The 19736-nt window shown below is 38.7% G+C and overlaps 1 protein-coding gene across 4 annotated transcripts in view; it reads left to right on the top strand.

Moving 5' to 3' along the window:
* Positions 1-19736, top strand: part of PLPP1 (phospholipid phosphatase 1) — a 61258-nt gene that overhangs the window by 39604 nt on the left and 1918 nt on the right. For 2 of the 4 annotated variants that reach the window (XM_072922024.1, XM_030258219.3), the window contains exons 4-6: positions 7293-7350; positions 7869-7904; positions 18994-19170. In XM_072922024.1, coding sequence (XP_072778125.1) covers positions 7293-7350; positions 7869-7904; positions 18994-19170 — 271 coding nt within the window. The remainder of the gene's footprint in view (positions 1-7292; positions 7351-7868; positions 7905-18993; positions 19171-19736) is intronic. The other 2 variants (XM_030258220.3, XM_030258221.3) reach the window with 1 other exon arrangement.

Raw genomic sequence — 19736 nt, 5'->3', positions numbered from 1 at the left:
CTTCTAGTGAAGGATGTGAAAATATGTCTAAGGAGACCTTTGAAAGACTAGCCCTTTAAGCAAACAGTTTTTGGTATGATCGCAAGTTTCTAACTGAGCAGTGAAGAGTGTGTGTATGCAGTGCTTTTGTGCATACATATCCTATTCTGCTTAAACTCTGTCTGAACACATAGCAGTGGGGTAGGTGATCTGCAAATGAATACTGACAGTGGATGTACTTAAAGTGGTTGCTGTAATTATCTTCTCTAGTATATATTATAAGGAATTTGTTGTTAAGGCCTTTTGTAGCTGAAGTTTGAGTCATGTTGTTAAGCAATTTGGAGAACATGCTTTAATATTTCAGAGCTTTAGAATGACGTTAGAACAAAATGATTATTGTTTTTGAAAATCCACCTTTTCCCTTAATGGGGCAGGTGAATATGAAGGAGGAACAGAACATAGTATGAATATTCAGAAAATGAACTGAATGCCAGCATAGTCACACAGATTGAAAATGGTCTTCTCTTCTAATGATGCTAAATTTGGTTGCAGTTTGCAGTAGTTTGTTGTATCTTGTTTCTTTAGCACTAGTCAAACTAATTCTCCTCAGTACAAATTCTTGTACAGTGTAATATTTTTTCCCTATATGTAAGTGTCCTTTATCTACCTGTTTAGTCATTCTGAATTTACTATGAATTTTTCTTGAAAGCAGTACTTACTACATTTTAGCTGAGCAGTGTAGGCTTGTCACATGGATGCAGGAACTAACTTCGAGATATTTTGGTTAGATATTACTTTTTTTAGCTCCTTTTGCTGAGTATGGATGTTGCAGTGGGACCTAAAAGTTCAGAGTTCGGGGTTGGGAGCAATACTGAAAACCTCCTGACAAAACAGATCCAGAAATCTGTCCAGGAAACTGCCCTTCCTAGATTATTTGTCAGCTCACATGCATAGAAATTAAACCTTTGAACCTGAAGTGGTAAATATTACACTATATTGTAGAAGGCTGCTGCTTTGGAGACACTGTGAAGTCTGAGCTTTGTTAGCCCTCAAAAGCATATGTGCACAGCTAGCAAGGATGTGTATGTGTGTGAAACACTTCCTTTTAAGTTAAACTTAACTTCAGATATTTGTAGCTCTCTAATTGCAGTCTGTCAGTTTTCGTTTGTGGTAACAGACAATGCAGCTGTAAAGGTTCATAATTATAATTGTATTACTAATGTACAGATTCATATTACAACTCAAATGTCTAAAGGAAAAATAGTTCCCTGCTTCAGTTGATGTATTGCGCCTATGCTGACTGCGCTCAAAACAAGCTGTGTGTAGTCTGCCATTGCAAATTCAAAATGTCATCTTCAAAGGAAGTTTTTAGGAAATTAGAGCTGACTGTTTTGACATTGATAATTTATTTCAACACAATTGCCAAAGTGGTGCTCTTTACCAATCATTTACCAGGAATTTGTCAGCTTTGTTCATAGCTGCTTGTCTGGTTGTAGCCCTGCATGAGCTGTGAGTGCAGTTAAATCACTAAACAGTTCCCAGAAGCAGGGGACCCCTGCCAGATACCTGATATAGGACTAGCCCATATAATTTTGTTTGAAGTTCAACCGAACTTGTGAAACACCTAGGTTTTCTATTCTATGTATCCCTTCAAAACTGTAACTGGGTTTAAACAAAAAACAACTACAAGCCAAAAAAAGAAACCTTTGCAAAACTTCCAAGGCTTATGCATTATTTACTTCTATTTAAATGAATGCTTTTGTTTTCTGTTGTTGCATTAGATAGCAACTGGCTTGCGCTGGAATTTTTAAACTTATGTCAAAAGTCTGAACCTTCTAAGTTAACCCATCTCTATTAAATGACCTGTCTGTCCCTCTCCTTATCTGTCTCCCTGCCTGTCAGAACTGGGAGTATTTCTATAGTGAAGTATTATTTTGCATTAAAATTACTTGGCTTTTATAAAATGTACCAATATTCTGTTTTGGAACTTCTTAAAGCTTTGTTGAAAACCCAACTGCATTTAATTATTCAAGCTTAACTAAATGTATTGCTTCTGATCTGGCAGTTTCCATCAGCATCATGAATGAGAAATTTTTGATGTGCCAGAGACTTACTATGCGTTTACTAGGGGCATACTGGTATGCTGTATATAACACTGATTATTTCTTTTATGGAGCTTTCAGCCTGTGAAGTGCTATGCAGTAGTGAAATTTCTATGTATAGAAATTTTCATCAGAGGCTAATTTACTGTTTTTTCACTTCTGAAAATGTGCATGCAAAAAAATGCACAAGAAACAATTGAAGCAGCTTGGATATCAAGGCATTTGAAAGGAATAGAAATCCACACATGTACTACTATTCAGATAGTGCAGCTTTTTCCCTAAGCACTGCTTTCACCCTTACGCCATTACTATTCAAGATCTAAAGTGGCTGGTTTGGGAACACTTACAGACCTAGTGAAATTATTAATCACATTTGAGAAGTAGAGCTTAGGGCGACTACACATAATTTTACATGGAAGAAAAAATGAGGCATGGTATTGACTAAAAGTCTTTAAATATTTAAGCTTTAGAAGCTTCTAGGCTGGCTGTGCATGTTGAAATGGGGCTGTACTTGATCTAGGAGCAAAAGGAGCTGCCTTTGCAAAAGAAACTGACTGGTGGTAGGGAGAATTGAATCTGAAAAGTGAACATGCTCTAATCGGATGCAGTTCTGCAATCTGGATCTTGTTTCTGAGCTTACATCTCCTTTGCTTTGTGTGAGTTGGACCTTTTGAATAGTGATAGGTAACATTCATTTTTGTGACTGAAACTAGAACTCTTCCTCTTTAATGGTTTTCAGACAAAGCTGGGCTTGAAATCTGTTTCAGTAGTTTATCAAGCTTAAGGTCATTTGAAATCAAAATACGTACCTGTGTTTAGTGTATCCTGAAAATTATTTGGGAGCTAGCTGTGACCAACCAAGCAGGTAGATGCATCTTCTCATTCACAGAATTTCAGTGGTTTGCAAAACTTATATCTAAGGTAACAGGAGGAAAAAATCTCATAAGATAAAACTTGGGGTGTGTTTAACTGTATCAACCACATAGTACTGCAGGAACAGGTATCCTCTTAACAGTTCTCCCACTGCTTCCTTTCCTTTTCCCCTATGAAGACTACAAGAATCTGCTGAAGGATGTGTTCTGCATACTTGTCAATCACTTCTTACCCAAAGCAGTTCCTTAAAGATGGAATAGCACATAAATCCCTGATTTAAGAGATTTTCTGTCTTCATTCCCTTTATGTAAAATAACACTACTGAAAATCAAAAACATATTATGTGGGTAAGTTATGCAGACATAATAAATGTGATGCAGGAGTGATCTAGTGCATGTGAGAGCAAACTACTGGTTTTTAGAAATGTTGGTCTGAGTACCCCTTGCTGCCATTTTCATTTTTAGTCTTTTCCTGAGCTGAAATTACTAAGAAGAGAAGTAAACAAAGTCCTAATTTTATTTTATTCCCTATTGGAGGAGGCTACCTAGAAATTTAGTGGAAAGTTAAACTTTCCTTTTATGCAGTGTTGAGTTAAATGGAATGATAAAATCAGAACTGTTGAAAGATAACTTGTTTTTTAATGATTTTGCAATGTATGTGAGGAAATTGCAGCATGGAATTTTGTTGAACTTTGCAATATAGAAAGCTCCAAATGTACATGTTTTTGTGTGGCATGAATGACAGCATTTGGTAACTTCTTGCTCCCTTGCTAAAAAAAAAAAATTTGGAAGTTCCACGTGCAGACTTACTGCTGCTTATTTTAAAAGGAAAAAACCAGTAGCAGTATGATTTTTTTATTATTTGTTATTTTACAATCAAGTTTATTCTCCTGGTAGCTGCTGATACAAACTTCTGCTGTCAGATGCAAAATAGATAGCTTAGGTAGTCATTGCTCTGTTAGGTTGTTCCATCCATGTGTAATACTTCTGTTCAAATAAAAATTTACAGAATATCTGCATGCCTGAAAGTATCATCAGGAAATTTCTTCAGTTCCTGGAGAGTAAAGAAACAAAACCCCATCAAATCATGCCAGCAAAACCTTTTTAACTAGCTTCAGAATCTGGTCAATCTAGCACTTAAGACAACTCTTGCATTACTCTACTGCTGATTAAAACTACTTCATGTTGATGCTGAGCTTGAGGAAAAGTTACTTTATACCCTTGTTTCTTGCACAATCAGCAGTGTTTGTTTCAAAGGCTGGTCATTAGGATGATGGTTAGAAATTGGTAAATACCTCTCTCTTCTTAGAAACTGTTAGATTGGGTTATTCAGAAATAAGCCATAGTGATAAATTGTAGTCAATATCATGGCAACCTTTTAAAGATCTACCATGTCATTACTTGTGTCTTTACTTTTTTGCTGTCTTTATCTTTATTGGAAACCATGTGAAATTCATGACTAAGTTTCAAGAAAGCAAAACAGCCCTTAAATTATCTCGTTTTAAGACTTTTAATGATGTCCAGCTCTACTGTGTACACTGGAAACTAGGAGTATACTTTAAACTTCAACTGAGACCTGAAACTGGCTTTATGTTACTAAAGGCATTTTTCTAACTTGGGAATAATATATTGTCCAAGTGGAAGTAATTAAAGTTTATGCTGTTTTCCTGTTAAAACGAAGTGCTATTTCTGATGTAGGAAGAGATCTGTGAGGTAGGTATTGATGGAGTGAAATACACGGACCTCTGAAAAACAATTTTTTGATGTCAGAATTGGCCATTTTGGAAACAATCAGATCAAGACTGCACTTGCCAGCTCTATTTCTGATACTTCAGTTTCACTGGATATTGTTCTAAGACTATTTTGAAAAGGATATTTTGAAATCTGATGTGTGAATCCTACTAGGACAAGTGAGCCTTTCTTTCACTGGTGAAAGGTAGGGATTTGGAGAGTTTTCTATACCCCTTTACTGCTGGCTCATGGCAAACCAGCACTTGCAATAGGATCACAAAGAAGCCAAGTGCTTGGCTGGTCTGATAGACATGACATTCTCCAGGCTTTGGAGGACATTATTTGTGTGCTGATGAATTGCTGGGAAATTTTTCATTGTCAATCTTAATGTTTTGAAAGGACTTTAAGATTTTCTTTTAATGTCTGTTTTTTAAAAAAGTCTAGAGACAGCAGTACTGCCAAAGAAGTTTCACTGGGATTGTGCAGTGCAAGTTGGATCAGTACTTTGTCCCAAGTTGTATTTCTGGCAATACTTCATGTGCTAAGCACAATATTTTCAATCATGTACAGCATATTTATCGATGCCTGATAAGAATGCATTCAAAGTTTGTAACCTTCAGCCTGGGACAAGGCATTCTTAATGTACCTTAGGCTAATACATTCCTGAAACAAAAAAGTAGTCAGTACTACACTGGTCAAAAGTGTTCTTTGACCAGTAGTCAAAGAACACTTTTAAAAGGCTATGGGAATCCAAAATAAACTTAAAGAATAGTATTTTTTTTTCCTTTTATCACTTACTAGTCTTCTAAATTCCTTCAGCTGGCAACAGATTGCTTTCAATAATTTCAGGAAATATAATTTTATGTCCATTCTATTTATATAGAATAGCCTTAGAGCTACTGGATAAAATACTGTCATAGGAGCCAAGAATTCCCTACTCTGTATTTTCTGTAGAACAGCATGCTTTGCATTCTCAGATGACATGTTTGAAGGACAGGGCTCTTCAAAATGCTTGTTGTATTGGTTTTCATAGTGGACTCTTGCCCGGAAATATTAAGTGTTGAGTACAAGAGTGGAAAAATGGTTAAAAAAGCTTAATGGTTTTGAACTTTAAACATCTGAAGCTAGTACATTGTCAAAGTTTTTCTTCTTAAGAAGCTAATTGGGAAATATCAGTTGGTGAAACAAAAGTCATCTTATTTCAGATGGCTTATTAAGTACCTCTGAAACCAAAAGCTATTGCCAGTGCTTTATATGAACCATAAACTAAAAGCTTTAAAACCTTTGGAATAAACCTATGTAGACTTTTTGTGATGCAGTTTCTAAATGTTATATGTGCCAACTAATTCAGGAAGTTTTGCAGTTTCACTTGTGCACAAGACAGTTTCATTGCCTTCTTTGTGGTATTTGAGCAGGGCATCTTTAACCTCATTATCTTGCTGCATGTCAGAGGTGCCTTTGTTACTCCTAGTCCAAAGAGTGGAAGCGTTTCCTTTGACAAGGAATTTCACTGAACTTGGTGTCTCTGCCTGGCAGAGGCACCAAAATAAGGGACCTGGTGGATATGGTAGAGGTCACTCTGCGGAGCTATGAAACTTTATTAAGCTGGCCATGTTTTTGTATGCCAAACTGCTGTGTGGGGAGCACTCTGGTTGTGTGGTTAAATTGCATGGAAGGCTGGCTGAAACCTGGCTGGTGGCCTGTGAAGCAGCACCGCTACAAGGCTCTGTGCATAAAATGGAAAAAAGTAGTGCTAAGTACAGATCTTTCATCTCTCTGCTTAAGAATAAATTAGAAATGTCTTTCCATTTTGCCTTCTTTTCTTGAAGAGGTGGGTGGCATTTATTTTACATCTGTGGCTCCTCACAAAACCAGCTGTGCAGGGGAGGACTTGGTCAAAGGAATCCAGGACTGTCAGGTCCCTTCAGCCTGGACCTGGTAAAAGCCTTTGGGAGCTGAAGACAATGTTGACACTCTCAATGATATTGCCAAGTACAAATAATTTCTACAAATATTAGATGAAGTGTCATCTTTTGCAGTTGACTGGCTAATAAATTGCATTCCTGCCTGTCCCCCTACCTTTCAATGGTAATTGATCAGGGTATGTATGAATAATACATTTCACAAAGGCGTACAAATGTAATATAAACTACTAGATATGAGTTGTTAACTAGTGCTTTTTGATGGTGACTAATTGCAAGTAATAGTAATTGTTTTGGGGTGATTAATGTAATTCATATTCATACATATACTGTGACTTTTAAGAAGTAATTATATTTGAAGTATTCTGTCATTTGTCAAGGTGAGCTATTAAAGGACACTTGATTACTGTCTTTGAAGATGTGTTCCCTTGCTGTTCAAACTTCAGTCAAAAGTCTAGTACTTATTGCCTGACGTAGAGATCAACTTAACTCTGGAAAAGGATAACTGCTGAGTAGTGTAATCTATACTCTTTTTCAAAATCTGTGTATGTGCCTAGGGAGCCTCCTTGAAGAGTAGTATGGACATGTTTGCATTTTACCAGTTCACTTGTATAATATCTATTACTGTTACTGCAGACTGAATGTTGTAAAAGAAAACTGATGTTTTCTGATCTTTTCTTTTCCAGACTATCATTTTATTCTGGCCATTCTTCATTCTCGATGTACTGCATGCTCTTCGTAGCGGTAAGTATGCTCTTTCTATCTAAGTGATAACAAAAGTCTGTTAGCTATCCAGTACTGAATATTTACTTGGCTGCTTTGCACAAGGGATATTGCTTTTGTAGGATGCTTGTCTAGTACAGTTAAAGACTAGGAGTTGTAAGGGTGGTGATACTGGGACAAGAAGTAGAATGATGTTCAGTATGCCTAAGAATACTTAATATGGTACTTGGCTTGTGTGTCGTGTCTAAAATGAACCCAGTGACAGGTGTGATTTGAAAGAAGATGCTACTTAAATTTAGTTACATTTAAAGTATTATAAATCTTATAAAAGTTTATAAGGTTTATATTACTTTTAAATTTATAAGCCTTATAAAAATCTATAATGAAACATGTCTGATTTAATGAGATGTGCAAAGCCTATTTTAAAATAAAGCAAACATGACCCTTAAGCACTGAGTAAGTGTGGCTGAGCCCATAAGCACAAAACAGCAGATCAAATTGAAGTTTCAAATTCCTTTTTATTTTTCTGCATTTTTTAGGGACAGAGAGGGAAGAGTGAGGAAAACAAAGGGATTGTAAGTATTAGTGATAAGATCAATTTAGAAATGCTTCATTTAGGGATTACTGTATTTTAGTTGAAATTGTTCCAGTCAATTAGGACAAATTATCTTCTAATTACCTTAGGGTAAGGTTTAAAACATTAAAGACTGATTTTGTTTTTGTCCCCCTGCTAAGTGGTAACACAGAAGACGTCAACAACTTTATGGACTTTTGTTGTTAATGTACTTGTAAAATTAAACTCTAGTCCTGGACATAAGTTGCTAACTTAATATGTACATTCCACAATTTTTACAGACCTCAGATTCAATTTGCTTTTTTTGTCTTTGTTGCATTTTAATTTTTTCACTCTCTCATGGCAATAGTATAACATACACTGTGAGTGAACCAGTTGTTCAAACTAAACAAAAACCCCTACATCTACACTCAGAAGGGGTGGCTTTCAGTATGGTGTAGGCAGTTTTAAAGCTTTATTTTAAAATAAAGCTATCTCAGAAGCTTGATGTTCAGTTTTGATCTGTCATGCAGGTTTTTTTATGGCTAAACATGTTTGGATGATCTCCCCTGCTTACCAGTCTTATTTAATATAAATACAAAGAGTTCGTGGAAGTATTATATCCTGGGTTTGACTCCAATATGGTGGGATGACTTCCTGTCGGCTGTTAAAGTGTTTTTGCTCATTATGACTGGCAATGTCCAAAATTTTATGGGTCCACTCATAATAGTGTTTCAAACCCAAACCCACTCTTTCCCTAGTACAGTGGAGCAATTACTGCTACGCAGAGAGCACCCTAATACTGACTTGCCTCTCTGCTCAGTCAGACCCTTCTCATCCAACATCTTTTTACATGGTTTTGTTAAACAATAAGATAAGGTGATACTTAAATCTCACAGAAGGACAAACCTGGAGATAAGAAAAACCTTGGTAGGTGTGTAGCAATATGTATTGTTTATAATTCATATGGACAGGATTACAGTTATCATGGATCTGAAGCTGTCTGAGCTTTTACCTCTGTCCATGCATGTAAAGCATGTTCTGTTGCAGCCTGGGTAAACGGGGGTGGCTTGGAGGAATTTTTAACTCGTATTAATTGAAGGTAATGGGTCACATTAGATAATACAACTGTCTAGATGCATACAAAACAGTAGAAGATGTCTTGAACAGCCTGGACTTGAGACCTTGTTTAGCTAACCTACTAGGCTTGGAAAAAATTCAGCCTTTGGCAAGAAAGTAAAGAGTTCTTTATTTTGTAGTTACTAACTTCTTGTGGCTTGAATATTGCTTTCTGGAGTGCCTGTGGCATATTCTTTTGAATGCATGCAAAAGAGTTTGTCTGGAAAGATCTTGAAGAGGAAATTAAGAACCTTAGCTGTCTTGGGGCTTTCTGTGTATGAGTTTAATTCTTGGCAACCTCCCACGTGGGCAGGTGGCAAGTCAGTGCAAATCAAACCCTTCCTATGCAAACTACTTCAAAATACCATAAATCCTGTCCTTGTGTCCTGGTTCAGACACTTGCTGTGCTCAGAGCTGTGCTTGTGTTCACTCAGTTATGTAGTAGCTGCAAAACATGGCCTTGCATAGTAGCATCCTTTAATTTATGGGTACAAATGCCTTTTACTCTTCTAAGATGACATTTGAGCAGGAAGTATTTCATTGGAGACAGTTTGTCAGTCAATGAGTTTCCAGAGCCATGTCTGTTTCTGCACCCATTTTTTGTCTTTGGCTGAGCTATATTGCCCAGTAAAAATAAGAGGCTTTGTGGAGATTAGACTTCTACCTCCTTCTGTCTAATAAGATTTATTCATCTAGAAACTGCTATGAGGCCATTGTAGGGACATCTGGCTCCTGTGCAGTATGTTTTTGTCTTGCTGATTAACACAGCCTTAGTGCATACAAGAAACAAAATAGAGTTCAGATGTCTTCAAAAAGACAGCTAGTGCAGGAAGGTGAGGAAAATACACACACACTTGCCTCTGTTGCAAGGCAGAGTGCTGCTGCTGGCTCCAAGCCAAACCTGCAGCACTTGATGGCTTGTTCGTTTTCTGATCTCTGATGCTGGCTTCATCTGTGCCCTGCAGACATTCTGCAGCCACAGGATGAGTCACCATCAGGACAGGCTGTTAGCATGTGGCATTACTCAGAGGCTGTGTTAATCATAACCAGACGCTAGCATGCCGCTCTCTGGAGCAGCTGGAGGAGTCTGCTGTGTGTATGTGTACTGCAGAAAGTGTGCTCCTAAGAGTTAGCTGCCGAGTGCGCGTGCTGTGTAAGGTGAATCCATGACTCTGTAGAGAACCAGTCCTCAGAGGAGCATCTGAGGGAGCTGAGGGTTCAGCCTGGAGAAGAGGAGGCTCAGGGGTGACCTTATGACTCTCTACAACTGCCTGAAAAGAGGTTTGAAGCCACGTGGGGGTCCCAGGCAGCCAGCAATAGGATGAGAGTAAATGACCTCAAGTTGTGCCAAGGGAGGTTTAGATTGGATATTGGGAAAGATTTCTTCTTGGAAACATTGTCAAGTATTGGACCAGGCTGCCCCAGGGAAGTGGTGGATTTGCCATCCCTGATGGTAGTTAAAAGAAGTGTGGATGTGATACCTTGGGATATAAATGAGTGGTGGACTTGGCAGTGCTGAGTTAACAGTTGAACTCAAATGATCTCAAGGCTCTTTTCCAACCTAAACAATTATATGACATTTTTGACTTGGCAACCATTTGGATTTCTTCAAGAGTCTGAATTATGCTGAGCATTCCTTTCTTCTGCTTACAGGAGATTGCCAAAATTATCATACTCTTTACTGTATGCCTCTGCTAGTATCAGGAGAAAAAACTGCAATTTTGACAATAAGCTGATGCTGCATGTCCCCATCTCATAGCAGGGGCCACACATGGAAACACCACTCCCTGTATTAGTCATCAAATTGTCTACCTTAATTCTTTGTTGCATGGAAATGTTAAATAGTTTATATTATCCATCTGTTTAAATAAGCAGCAGTGTAACAGCAGCAGTACACTTCACTTGTTGCTCTCACAGCACAGAGGTCATTGTATCTGTAAAAAAGCTGTTGAGTCTAGGTAGACAAATTTAAAGTTTGGGGTTTCAGCCCACTTCCAGGTTAAAGTTACAGTTTCTTATATTTCCTAACACAGAATGAGTGAAACCCAAGAAAAAAAAACCTGCTTGCAGGCTGTCAGTCTAGAAAGCTATGGTGGAGAATATATTTTGAGACTCATTTGGCAGAGCTAGATGGGTTAATTTGGATCCAAGCAGAGCTGTTATCTCCGGGATAAGAGCTTCTGCCAACAGCAGCTTTGTGTGCAAGCCAGAGGGAGTTTGACCGCAAGAGTATGTGGGAATCCAGTGACCTAATAACAGATGATGGATCCCAAATTATCTGTGTTGTCCTCTCCCCATGCTGCTCCTTTTTTTTTTCATAATTAAGCAACTGGCATGGTCTCTCCTGTACCAAAACTATTTTATCCTGGTTTGGAGAATGGGAGAGCAAGTGTAGTGGAACACCTCTTCTACCAGTGTCCATGTGACCAAACCAGTACCTTGGCCCTAGAAGGGGAGATGCTGCAGGCAGCTTTTGCTTTGACTTTTCAAGGTAAGTATGTTAAAAAAGCTATTTTAAGTTAAAGTGCTAAATGCATGCTGCCGTCAGTAGTAAGAACAGTTGGCAGAAATGGGTGTGGCCCTGAGGATTAAGTTTCTGTACAGAATCAATTTTGGCTATAGCTGGCCTGGGCACTTCCCTGCTGGCACCTATCCCAGGATGAAGAATAGGGCTGCACAAACCATGCCAAGAGGCACTGCTATTCTGGGGATGGCAACGTGTTTGTGCTGCTTAGACTTGGGACAAAAAGGGATGATGAATCTTGCACGATGTAACTTGAGTGGGTCTCCTACAAGTCATTGGGAACATTGTATATATCCAAGGTCACATGGAATTACAGATGAGATCAGGAGAGTAACTGTTGTTTCAGTGGCTGGGGCTGACAACCTTCTTTTGCAGAGAGATCGTAGTGAAACACTAGTGAAAATAGGCTTTAGGCTGCTTTTGGTACTCATGCTCCCAAATGTGCCAGTCAACCTCTTCTCTCAAACTCTGATTTTAATTGTTTATGTTGGGATGGGAGATTGAGTAAAACAGGTACTCAAACAAGAGTCTTTAACATAGTGTTTTAGGTATGTCTGTTTGCACAGCACCTATTTCTTCCCTTTTGCAAATGCTTTTGAGCTACAGAACTGTTTTTATGGTGTTCCTCCCCACATAAAAGTTGAGGACTAGTCTTCTAAAACTAACGAAAAGACGTGTGTTACTGAAAACGCTTTGTTCCGCTGTAGCTGTGCGTAGTATCAAATACCTTACTTTCAGCAGATGAAAAAATAAAGGGTAACTGGTCATGCTGCACAGCTCAAGTATGGAAGCACTTGTGCCTCTACCTGTATGTGTTCCTAGTATTCTTTTAGTATTGTTACCTAGACTTTTTATGGTAAGCAAACAAAAACCCCTGATTTCTCTGTGGTTTGCTTGGAAGTTAGGGCCACTAGTAATAATGCCAATATTGTAAAGTGGCTCCTCTAGGACTGAGCTGAAAGTAATACGTTGCAGTGCTTTATTTCTTCTAGTAAATGTTAAAATACGAGCTTCAAGGTTTTTTTTTTTTTCTATCAGAAAAGGGGTAAGTGTTGTATTCCAATTTGCAACAGAATAAAATGTTACTGTTTATTCTGCTCTATGATAAAAATTATGTCAATGTGAAATTATTGTGGCAATGTACAGCCAAATTATGCCCATTGCTTAGGAGGCAGCTTTTGCACATCAGTTGCCTTTGACAACAGGATGCAGCTATCTTAAAAAGAGCCCAGACTAGTACATAACTCTGCCTTTTCTCCCTAATTCAGCCATTTCCCCTCCAGTTTAGTTCTCCCATAGATTAGTTCCATGTAGAGCTGTTCAAACATCAGAGCTGACACAGGGAAGACAGATATGGTCAGAGTAATGGGGATATACCATCCCTTTGAACAGCAGCTCAGGCATAGCCGAACACTGAAGGCACTGCTGACTTGTATGCTTTTCCCGCACTGGAAGGGGAAGAACTAATTCTGAACCATTGCTTCTTTCTTTTTTATTTTCGGCCGAAGAAAAATAAAACTAAAGGACATATAATACAATAATGCAGATTTATCTGGGATCATAAATATGTATTTATGAAAAGGAGGTGATCTCATTAAAAAGGCAAAATGTGTTGACAGGCATCAAAGTCTAAGTTGCCTTTTTTTTTATTACTTTAATTTTATTTTTTTTTGGGAGAAGCCCAGCTCATAAGTGACTAATGAATTCTTCTATGGCTCTGTATTCTGTTTAGACAGTTTTCTGTTTGGATGTGAGCCTGCTGTGTTTAAAAGTACATAGGAGAGATACATTATCCATATTTCTGGTTTGCAGGCAGTATCTTGTTGGCTGATACCTATAGCTCTGTGTATATTCATGGATGCAGTGCTTCCAGGTACAAAATAAGCTGCTGCACTTCCATGTAATATTTGCATAAATGTAAGATTGTATATGATGCAGATATTGTGGCTCTTTTGTGCTCAGAACTGCAATTTTTAAACTGTTTACTGGATTCTTATATTTCCTTGAATTCCAGAGTTTGTACTAGCTGAAATATGATGAATCACTCTTATACAAAGCTATTTGAGTAACAGCATTTATACAAACTAGCTTTTATATGAAGGCATCTCTCAAGTTTCCCATAACAAGCAGAAGGGGAAGAGCTATTCTGCAAACATTTATAGATGTAGGAGAAAGCTTTGAAAACCTCTGAAGGGAGACTTTCTCTCTGTTGTTGCCTAGTCTGAGCAGGAAAGAGGTGTCTGGATTGCTTAACAGGACTAGAACAGGGATGGCTGATCACTTACCTGTATCACTTATCACTGTGTATCTGTCTAAATGTTTAGTTTCAGTTGCTTTATAACATTATGCAAGAATCTAGCCTGAATGTCTCAACTTGTCCATTCTCTTAGAGGATCATATACAGGTTTTATCAAACATGCTCAGATGCAAACTGTGTCTGCTGCAAGTGTGTCGTACTGTGACTACTGCACTGTCCTCTCCTCAAGGAAAGGTGACAGTGTCTATTTACTGATGGAGTTGGAGGGTGCATAGTTACTTTGGCACTCCATGCATCTACCCAGCTTCCTAATGGAAGCCTTCACACTCTTAGACAAAGGGGTATTGTCTCTTGTAAGGATGTCCTTGGGATATCTGTAGAAATGAAATTTTCCTATTCTACAAATGTGCCTGGATTCTCAGCTGTTAATGCCTAATTCCAGACCTCCTGAAAAGCTTTGCCCCTTCTTTTCATATTAGTTATGCAAAGGCTGTTTTTCTGAGACTTCAAAACACTGGTGCCTCCTGTGCTTTCACTTCCTTCCACTCCTGCCTCATTAACGAAACCACCTATCCACAGTAGCTCCATATCTACTCCCTCCAGCTCTGAAATCCCAAAGCAAACCACATACTTGTGTACATGGACTTGAATGTGCTTAAGCATTCCTAAATCAGAGCTTCTTGGTTTGGGAAGAATCCCTATGGTTTGTGGCTCTTTGGACTTTTTGGGTCAGCAGACTTGCTTTGAAGTATGAACTTTCCTAACGTGGTGACCAATAATGGATCCAAATACTAACTGTAACCACAGCAGTATTTTGTGCCTCCTAGAACAGTAATGCCATGGGGCTCTTCTGTACTGCTCAGGCAGATACTGAAAACCAAAGACAGACATGACTAATAGTAAATGCTAAGTAAAGTAAATGCCATTTACTTGCTCGCTTCTAAAACTTGTATCAACTACTAAAGTCTCTCAAAGTAGAGATTTATTTCAAGAGAACAGACTTTCTGCACCTCTGTTTTGTCTCCAGAGTCTTACTACTTGTACTTGAACAAACTGAGAAGAACTCATTTCTCTATGTCACAGGGGAATTTTCTGTCTTGGAAACTGTTTTCTCACTCTCTCTTAAGTTAATGATGCTATGAGTCCATTAGGACTGGAGAGACATAAATAAGAGGGAAAATAAGTATATCTCTAAAGGGAAGGTGTGCCTTCTGTTCTTTAGGACAGGACCCCTGTAGGAAATGCAATTACTGGCCTTTTGGTATCAGGAGAAAATCTGTTTTTGAAAAGTATCAGAACAAATCAATTGGTACAAGTAGTACTATTACTTGGTGGGAGAGCATCACCACAATCCCTCCCCTCTCCAGATTTCTTCCTTTTGACTTCCATTCTTGAACAAGTGCAGGAGGCACTTGTTATTTTGCAGTGCAGAATTTCTGTATAATTGGATTTTGGAAAAAATAAGAGAAGGCATTGAATGAAACATAACAGAGGAGTTTTAGGTATTGAAACTAAATATCTGAAATATTATCTTGATTGATGAACTGGGTAGGTTTTGGTAGATTTAAAAGAAATTTGTGTCCTATATTAACTGTTACGAAATTTCCTTGTGAAGCCACATGGTTGCACCTCCAGAAGTCCATCTAGGAAACACAAGTCACTGTACTTCCAAATTAGGTAGGCATGCATTTATGTAAATTAATACATTATTTTGAGCAAATGCTCAAAAGCCATGCTAGAAATGTGGAGTAGCAAATAATTCTCCAGTAGCAGAGACCCTTCCATTCATGTCTGTGGCTTCTTGCAAGAAGCCACAAAGTAGCTGAGAGTTTCTCTTCATTGCTTGTATGTATTTTTAGAAATGAAGTACTAGACCATAGATTAAGAAGACATTTGTGTTCAGGATGTGTGTGGCATAGAGGACATATTTTCATTATGGAGTAAATTAGTAGGGGAAAAAACCTGAAGATTAATCCCATTGAAAAGAAGTCTTGTGAAATCTCTTTGCACTTTAAAAGGAATGAATGATGCAAACACAACAAGCAGCAGGATGGGGGAGCAGAGAACCATAGAACATAGCTAAATGACACCTGCTGAAGGGAACGTGTCACTACCAGAACAGTTTGGGATGCTCCTGCTGTGTTCGTAGGCTCACAAATTTCTTCTTGGCAATATGTAAAATGGCTGGTAGGAGGCATTTCAGTAGTATTAACCAGATGAGATTTCCTAAAGTTCCTGTGGTTTTATAGATCACACGTTTTACTTATACACTTCTTTCTAGAAAAGAGGCTTGGGTGGGGAGACAGGGATTTGCTTCTGGTTTCTTTCTCTAAGGCCATCCTATGACTTCAAAGAGGAGTAAAGGAACCTCAGGCATGCCATTAAAGGAGGAGGTTCTGTAAATAGCATGAAACCGTGTTAGTTAACAGGGTCAAAATAGTAGCAGTGTTGGGGCTAGGACATCTCCATATTGTGTATTTAATGCTACATAAGGACTAATACTAGCTAAAGGAAAGTTGGAAATACTTCCAGTATTAACCTTGACTTACATTTAATGAATTATTGGCAAAAGCTCCTCCTCTCCTTGGCTGCTGTATTTTCCTGCACGGACCTAATGGCCTGTTGCAGGCAGACATGTTGCTGTTGTCTTTCTAAGAGCAAGTCACAGTAGTGGGAAGAAGCATGGCAGGGTAGCACAACTCTGAGCCTGTTAAAAGCAGCATCAGTTTGAAGTTACCTGCTTAACAATAACATGGCATTTGCTATTGCAGCAGCTGGTTAATAAGTGATTATTTTCAACTTAACAAAAGAAACCCCAAAAACCCAAACCCAATTGTAACCAGCTGCTATGGGAGTGACCAGTCAGCCTAACATTTATCTGTGGTATCATTTCTCACACTTCTCACACCTAGTTTTAGAACACTGTAAATCTGTTTGTTAGTAGACGGTGCAAGAAGGCCTTTGGCCATGTCCTGTACAGATAGAGGAGCTGATGGTGTGAAGAATCACCTAGAATTTGTAAAGTCTGTAGCCAACTTCTTGTGCTCTGCAGCTGAAAGAACAGCTCCAGATCTTCTCTCTGATGGGAGATTACTCTCAAAGAACAGAAATCAAGCTTTCACATAGATGTCTGTCCTGATTTAGGGCAAATTTGGAAGACAACCCCCAAAAGGGCCCCTGTTTATATAATAGGCAAAGCATTCCCCAGCACACAAAATGAACAATACCAGATGACAAAACTCATTTGCTGCTCTAAAGAGATGGCAAATTTAGAACGTCCCTCCTGTAGGTAGTTGCTCTGTTACCAGTCCCTCTGGTGCTGGGAAAGGCTGCTGCTGCTGCCAGAGCAGGCCCCGGTGGGCCACAGAGTGTGAGCTTGGGAGCAGGTTCGAACAGTTCCAAGAAAACTCCACTGCCGCAGCTAGCCAAACTAGCTAGAAGCAAAGGAGGGCTCTGTTCTGCTCTGACTGTGCCCAGACAATACAGTCAGGGCCGAGTGTGGAGTGAGTGCAGGCTGATAACAAACTCTGTGCCGCTTCTTCTCCCTGCCTTTGCTTTCAGAGCCTGACTTGAAGGCACCGACTATAGTATCCAGCATAAACAGAACACACGACTGAGGATACGAGCATCCTAACATTGCCCTAGGACAATGTCAAATTCAAATTTCTTGTCTGATGCTTTGTCAAGCAGAAAGAATTTGAATACATGCTGCATAAGGGCGAAGACTGCTTTGTTGACTCTTTGCACCTTCCTCTGCTCCATTAGGCACTTAGTAGTGTTCTGGTCTACTGTTGGTACATCCGGAAGTACTATCACTGTACGTCCATTAAAACACCCTTTGTTAAAAGAACTTTGTATGACAGGTAATTTTTGAAGTGGCTAAATGGTATTTTCCCTAGTGGTGAGTTTGAGGCCCAGAGAAATATGCAGTGCCCACAAATTTGAAGGGGAAAAATTATTTTTCAGTTTAGGCTTAGGTGCAGCTTATGTAGAGTCTGATTCTACCCTGACCTTGCTATTAAAGAAAATTGTTTATGGATGGGGTTGATGGTTTTGATGCTCCATTTATAGCTGAAAATGCCAACATGCCAAAATTATGATGTAAGTTACTAAGAGACATTTCCCAAATGTTTAACTTTGGAAAGTATCACATCTGCATCTACAGTGTCTTCTCTGTGCCTGTATTTACATTGTGAATGTACTGCTTCTCAAAGTTAGCCATGGCTTTTGAAGTCAGCAGTGGAGGGCTTTACCAGGAGTTTGGTGCGCTGCCTGGCTGTTGGTTTCTACATTTTTCAAGACTGTCAGCTAAGGTTTTGTCTTAGCCCTGAAGTTTCTAGGTGTCTCTAAGAAGATGTACTTGAAATGTTAAATTTAACTTCCAAATTATTGTTTTCTCAGCACCACAGTAACTGTGGTGCTTTCTTTGGTGATAGGATTAAGTTTCAGAATAAATTTGGTTATGTTTACAGAATGTATTTGTAGAAACTAGAGAGGTAGACAGTCAGATCCTAGACAGGCCAGATAAGAAACAAAGGCAGGGTCTTGGAGTGGAGTAGATTAGATGGGAAAGTAATAAATACTGCAAAATGCAGATAATACATCAAAAACATAGATATACACAACAAAAGCAGAGCTGAGAGGAGGGAAAATACATGGGAACTTCAATATCCACCAGAGTGGTAGCATGCAGCTGAAAAGGGTGAGTAACACAGCTCAGTGAAGTATACCAGTGACAACTGAGAAATGCTAGCATTACATCACGTTAGTTCTGACACTTAGCTACAGCTGCAATGCTATGCTAAAGCTGATCATACTTAAGGTGGCTGGAATGGAGAATGAAGTTAAAAAACTTGTCAGCTCTATGTATAGCAAATATAAACTATTTTGTATAAGGCTTACCTGTAGTTCATGCAGGAGTAAAATACTAGTTTGACTTCCACTGGATTATTTTTAAGCCTTAAGTATCTTGAATATTACCAGGACCTTTATCCTGAAACATTGTCATATCGGTACGAATGGAACAATATGTTAGGGTTATACATAAATTGAAGTCCAAAACTATCAAACCCTGCCTTATATCTACAGCACCTAAAACAGCTGTGAATATTATTTCAAAAAAATTTCAATCAACACTTTGAAAAGACCCAACACAATTTTACTGCATCTATGCTTTCTGCATTTTGTAACAAAATTTTCTTTTTCTTTCAGCTTTATCTTCAGGCAAGAATGAAAGGAGACTGGGCAAGACTTGTACGTCCTACTATACAGTTTGGTCTTATTGCTGCATCTATCTACGTGGGTCTCTCACGTGTTTCTGACTACAAGCATCACTGGAGTGATGTTTTAACAGGACTTATCCAGGGTGCAGTGGTAGCTGTGCTCATTGTAAGTAATTCCTGAGGGGGTGGGTGTGTGTGAATGCTGCTTTTATGAACAGCACCTTAGAATTGCAGGCTGTGTTCACAGGAAAGCAAACCTGTATTTCTAATGCTTCAGAAATTGCTGAAACAGGGAAACAGCTCCTTGAACTGGGTTTAGCAATAGTACTTTGGGGAGTGAGGCAGGCTCTGGCCCAATGGGATAAGTGGTAGTTTTAGCCACAGGACAACATGAAATTGTCTCTGCTCAACAGCTTTTCAAATAACTAAGATGGAAATGGTAACTGCAATGCATGTAGGCCTCTCTATATAAATCATGCTTTTTGCTTCTAGCCAAATTTGAAATCTCAAGTACAATTGCAGAACATAATATAAAGAATGTATTATAAAGTAAATGGGGGAAAAGGCCTTGAAGACTAAGGAGAGCACCAAAGTGTCTGTCTTTGCCACCTTACACAGTGTGTTTTTTCAGATTGACAGGAAACGAAAACCCTTCACCATTTCTTGTGTGCATTCCTAGTACTAAAAATGTGTTCGCAACAAGGAACCTGTGAACTTAGCTGTACTGAGGAG

Source organism: Taeniopygia guttata, chromosome Z (assembly GCF_048771995.1).
Source record: "Taeniopygia guttata chromosome Z, bTaeGut7.mat, whole genome shotgun sequence".
Taxonomy (NCBI): Eukaryota; Metazoa; Chordata; class Aves; order Passeriformes; family Estrildidae; genus Taeniopygia; species Taeniopygia guttata.
Note: the sequence above shows the minus strand (reverse complement) of the source record. Positions and strands in the feature narration are given on the sequence as shown.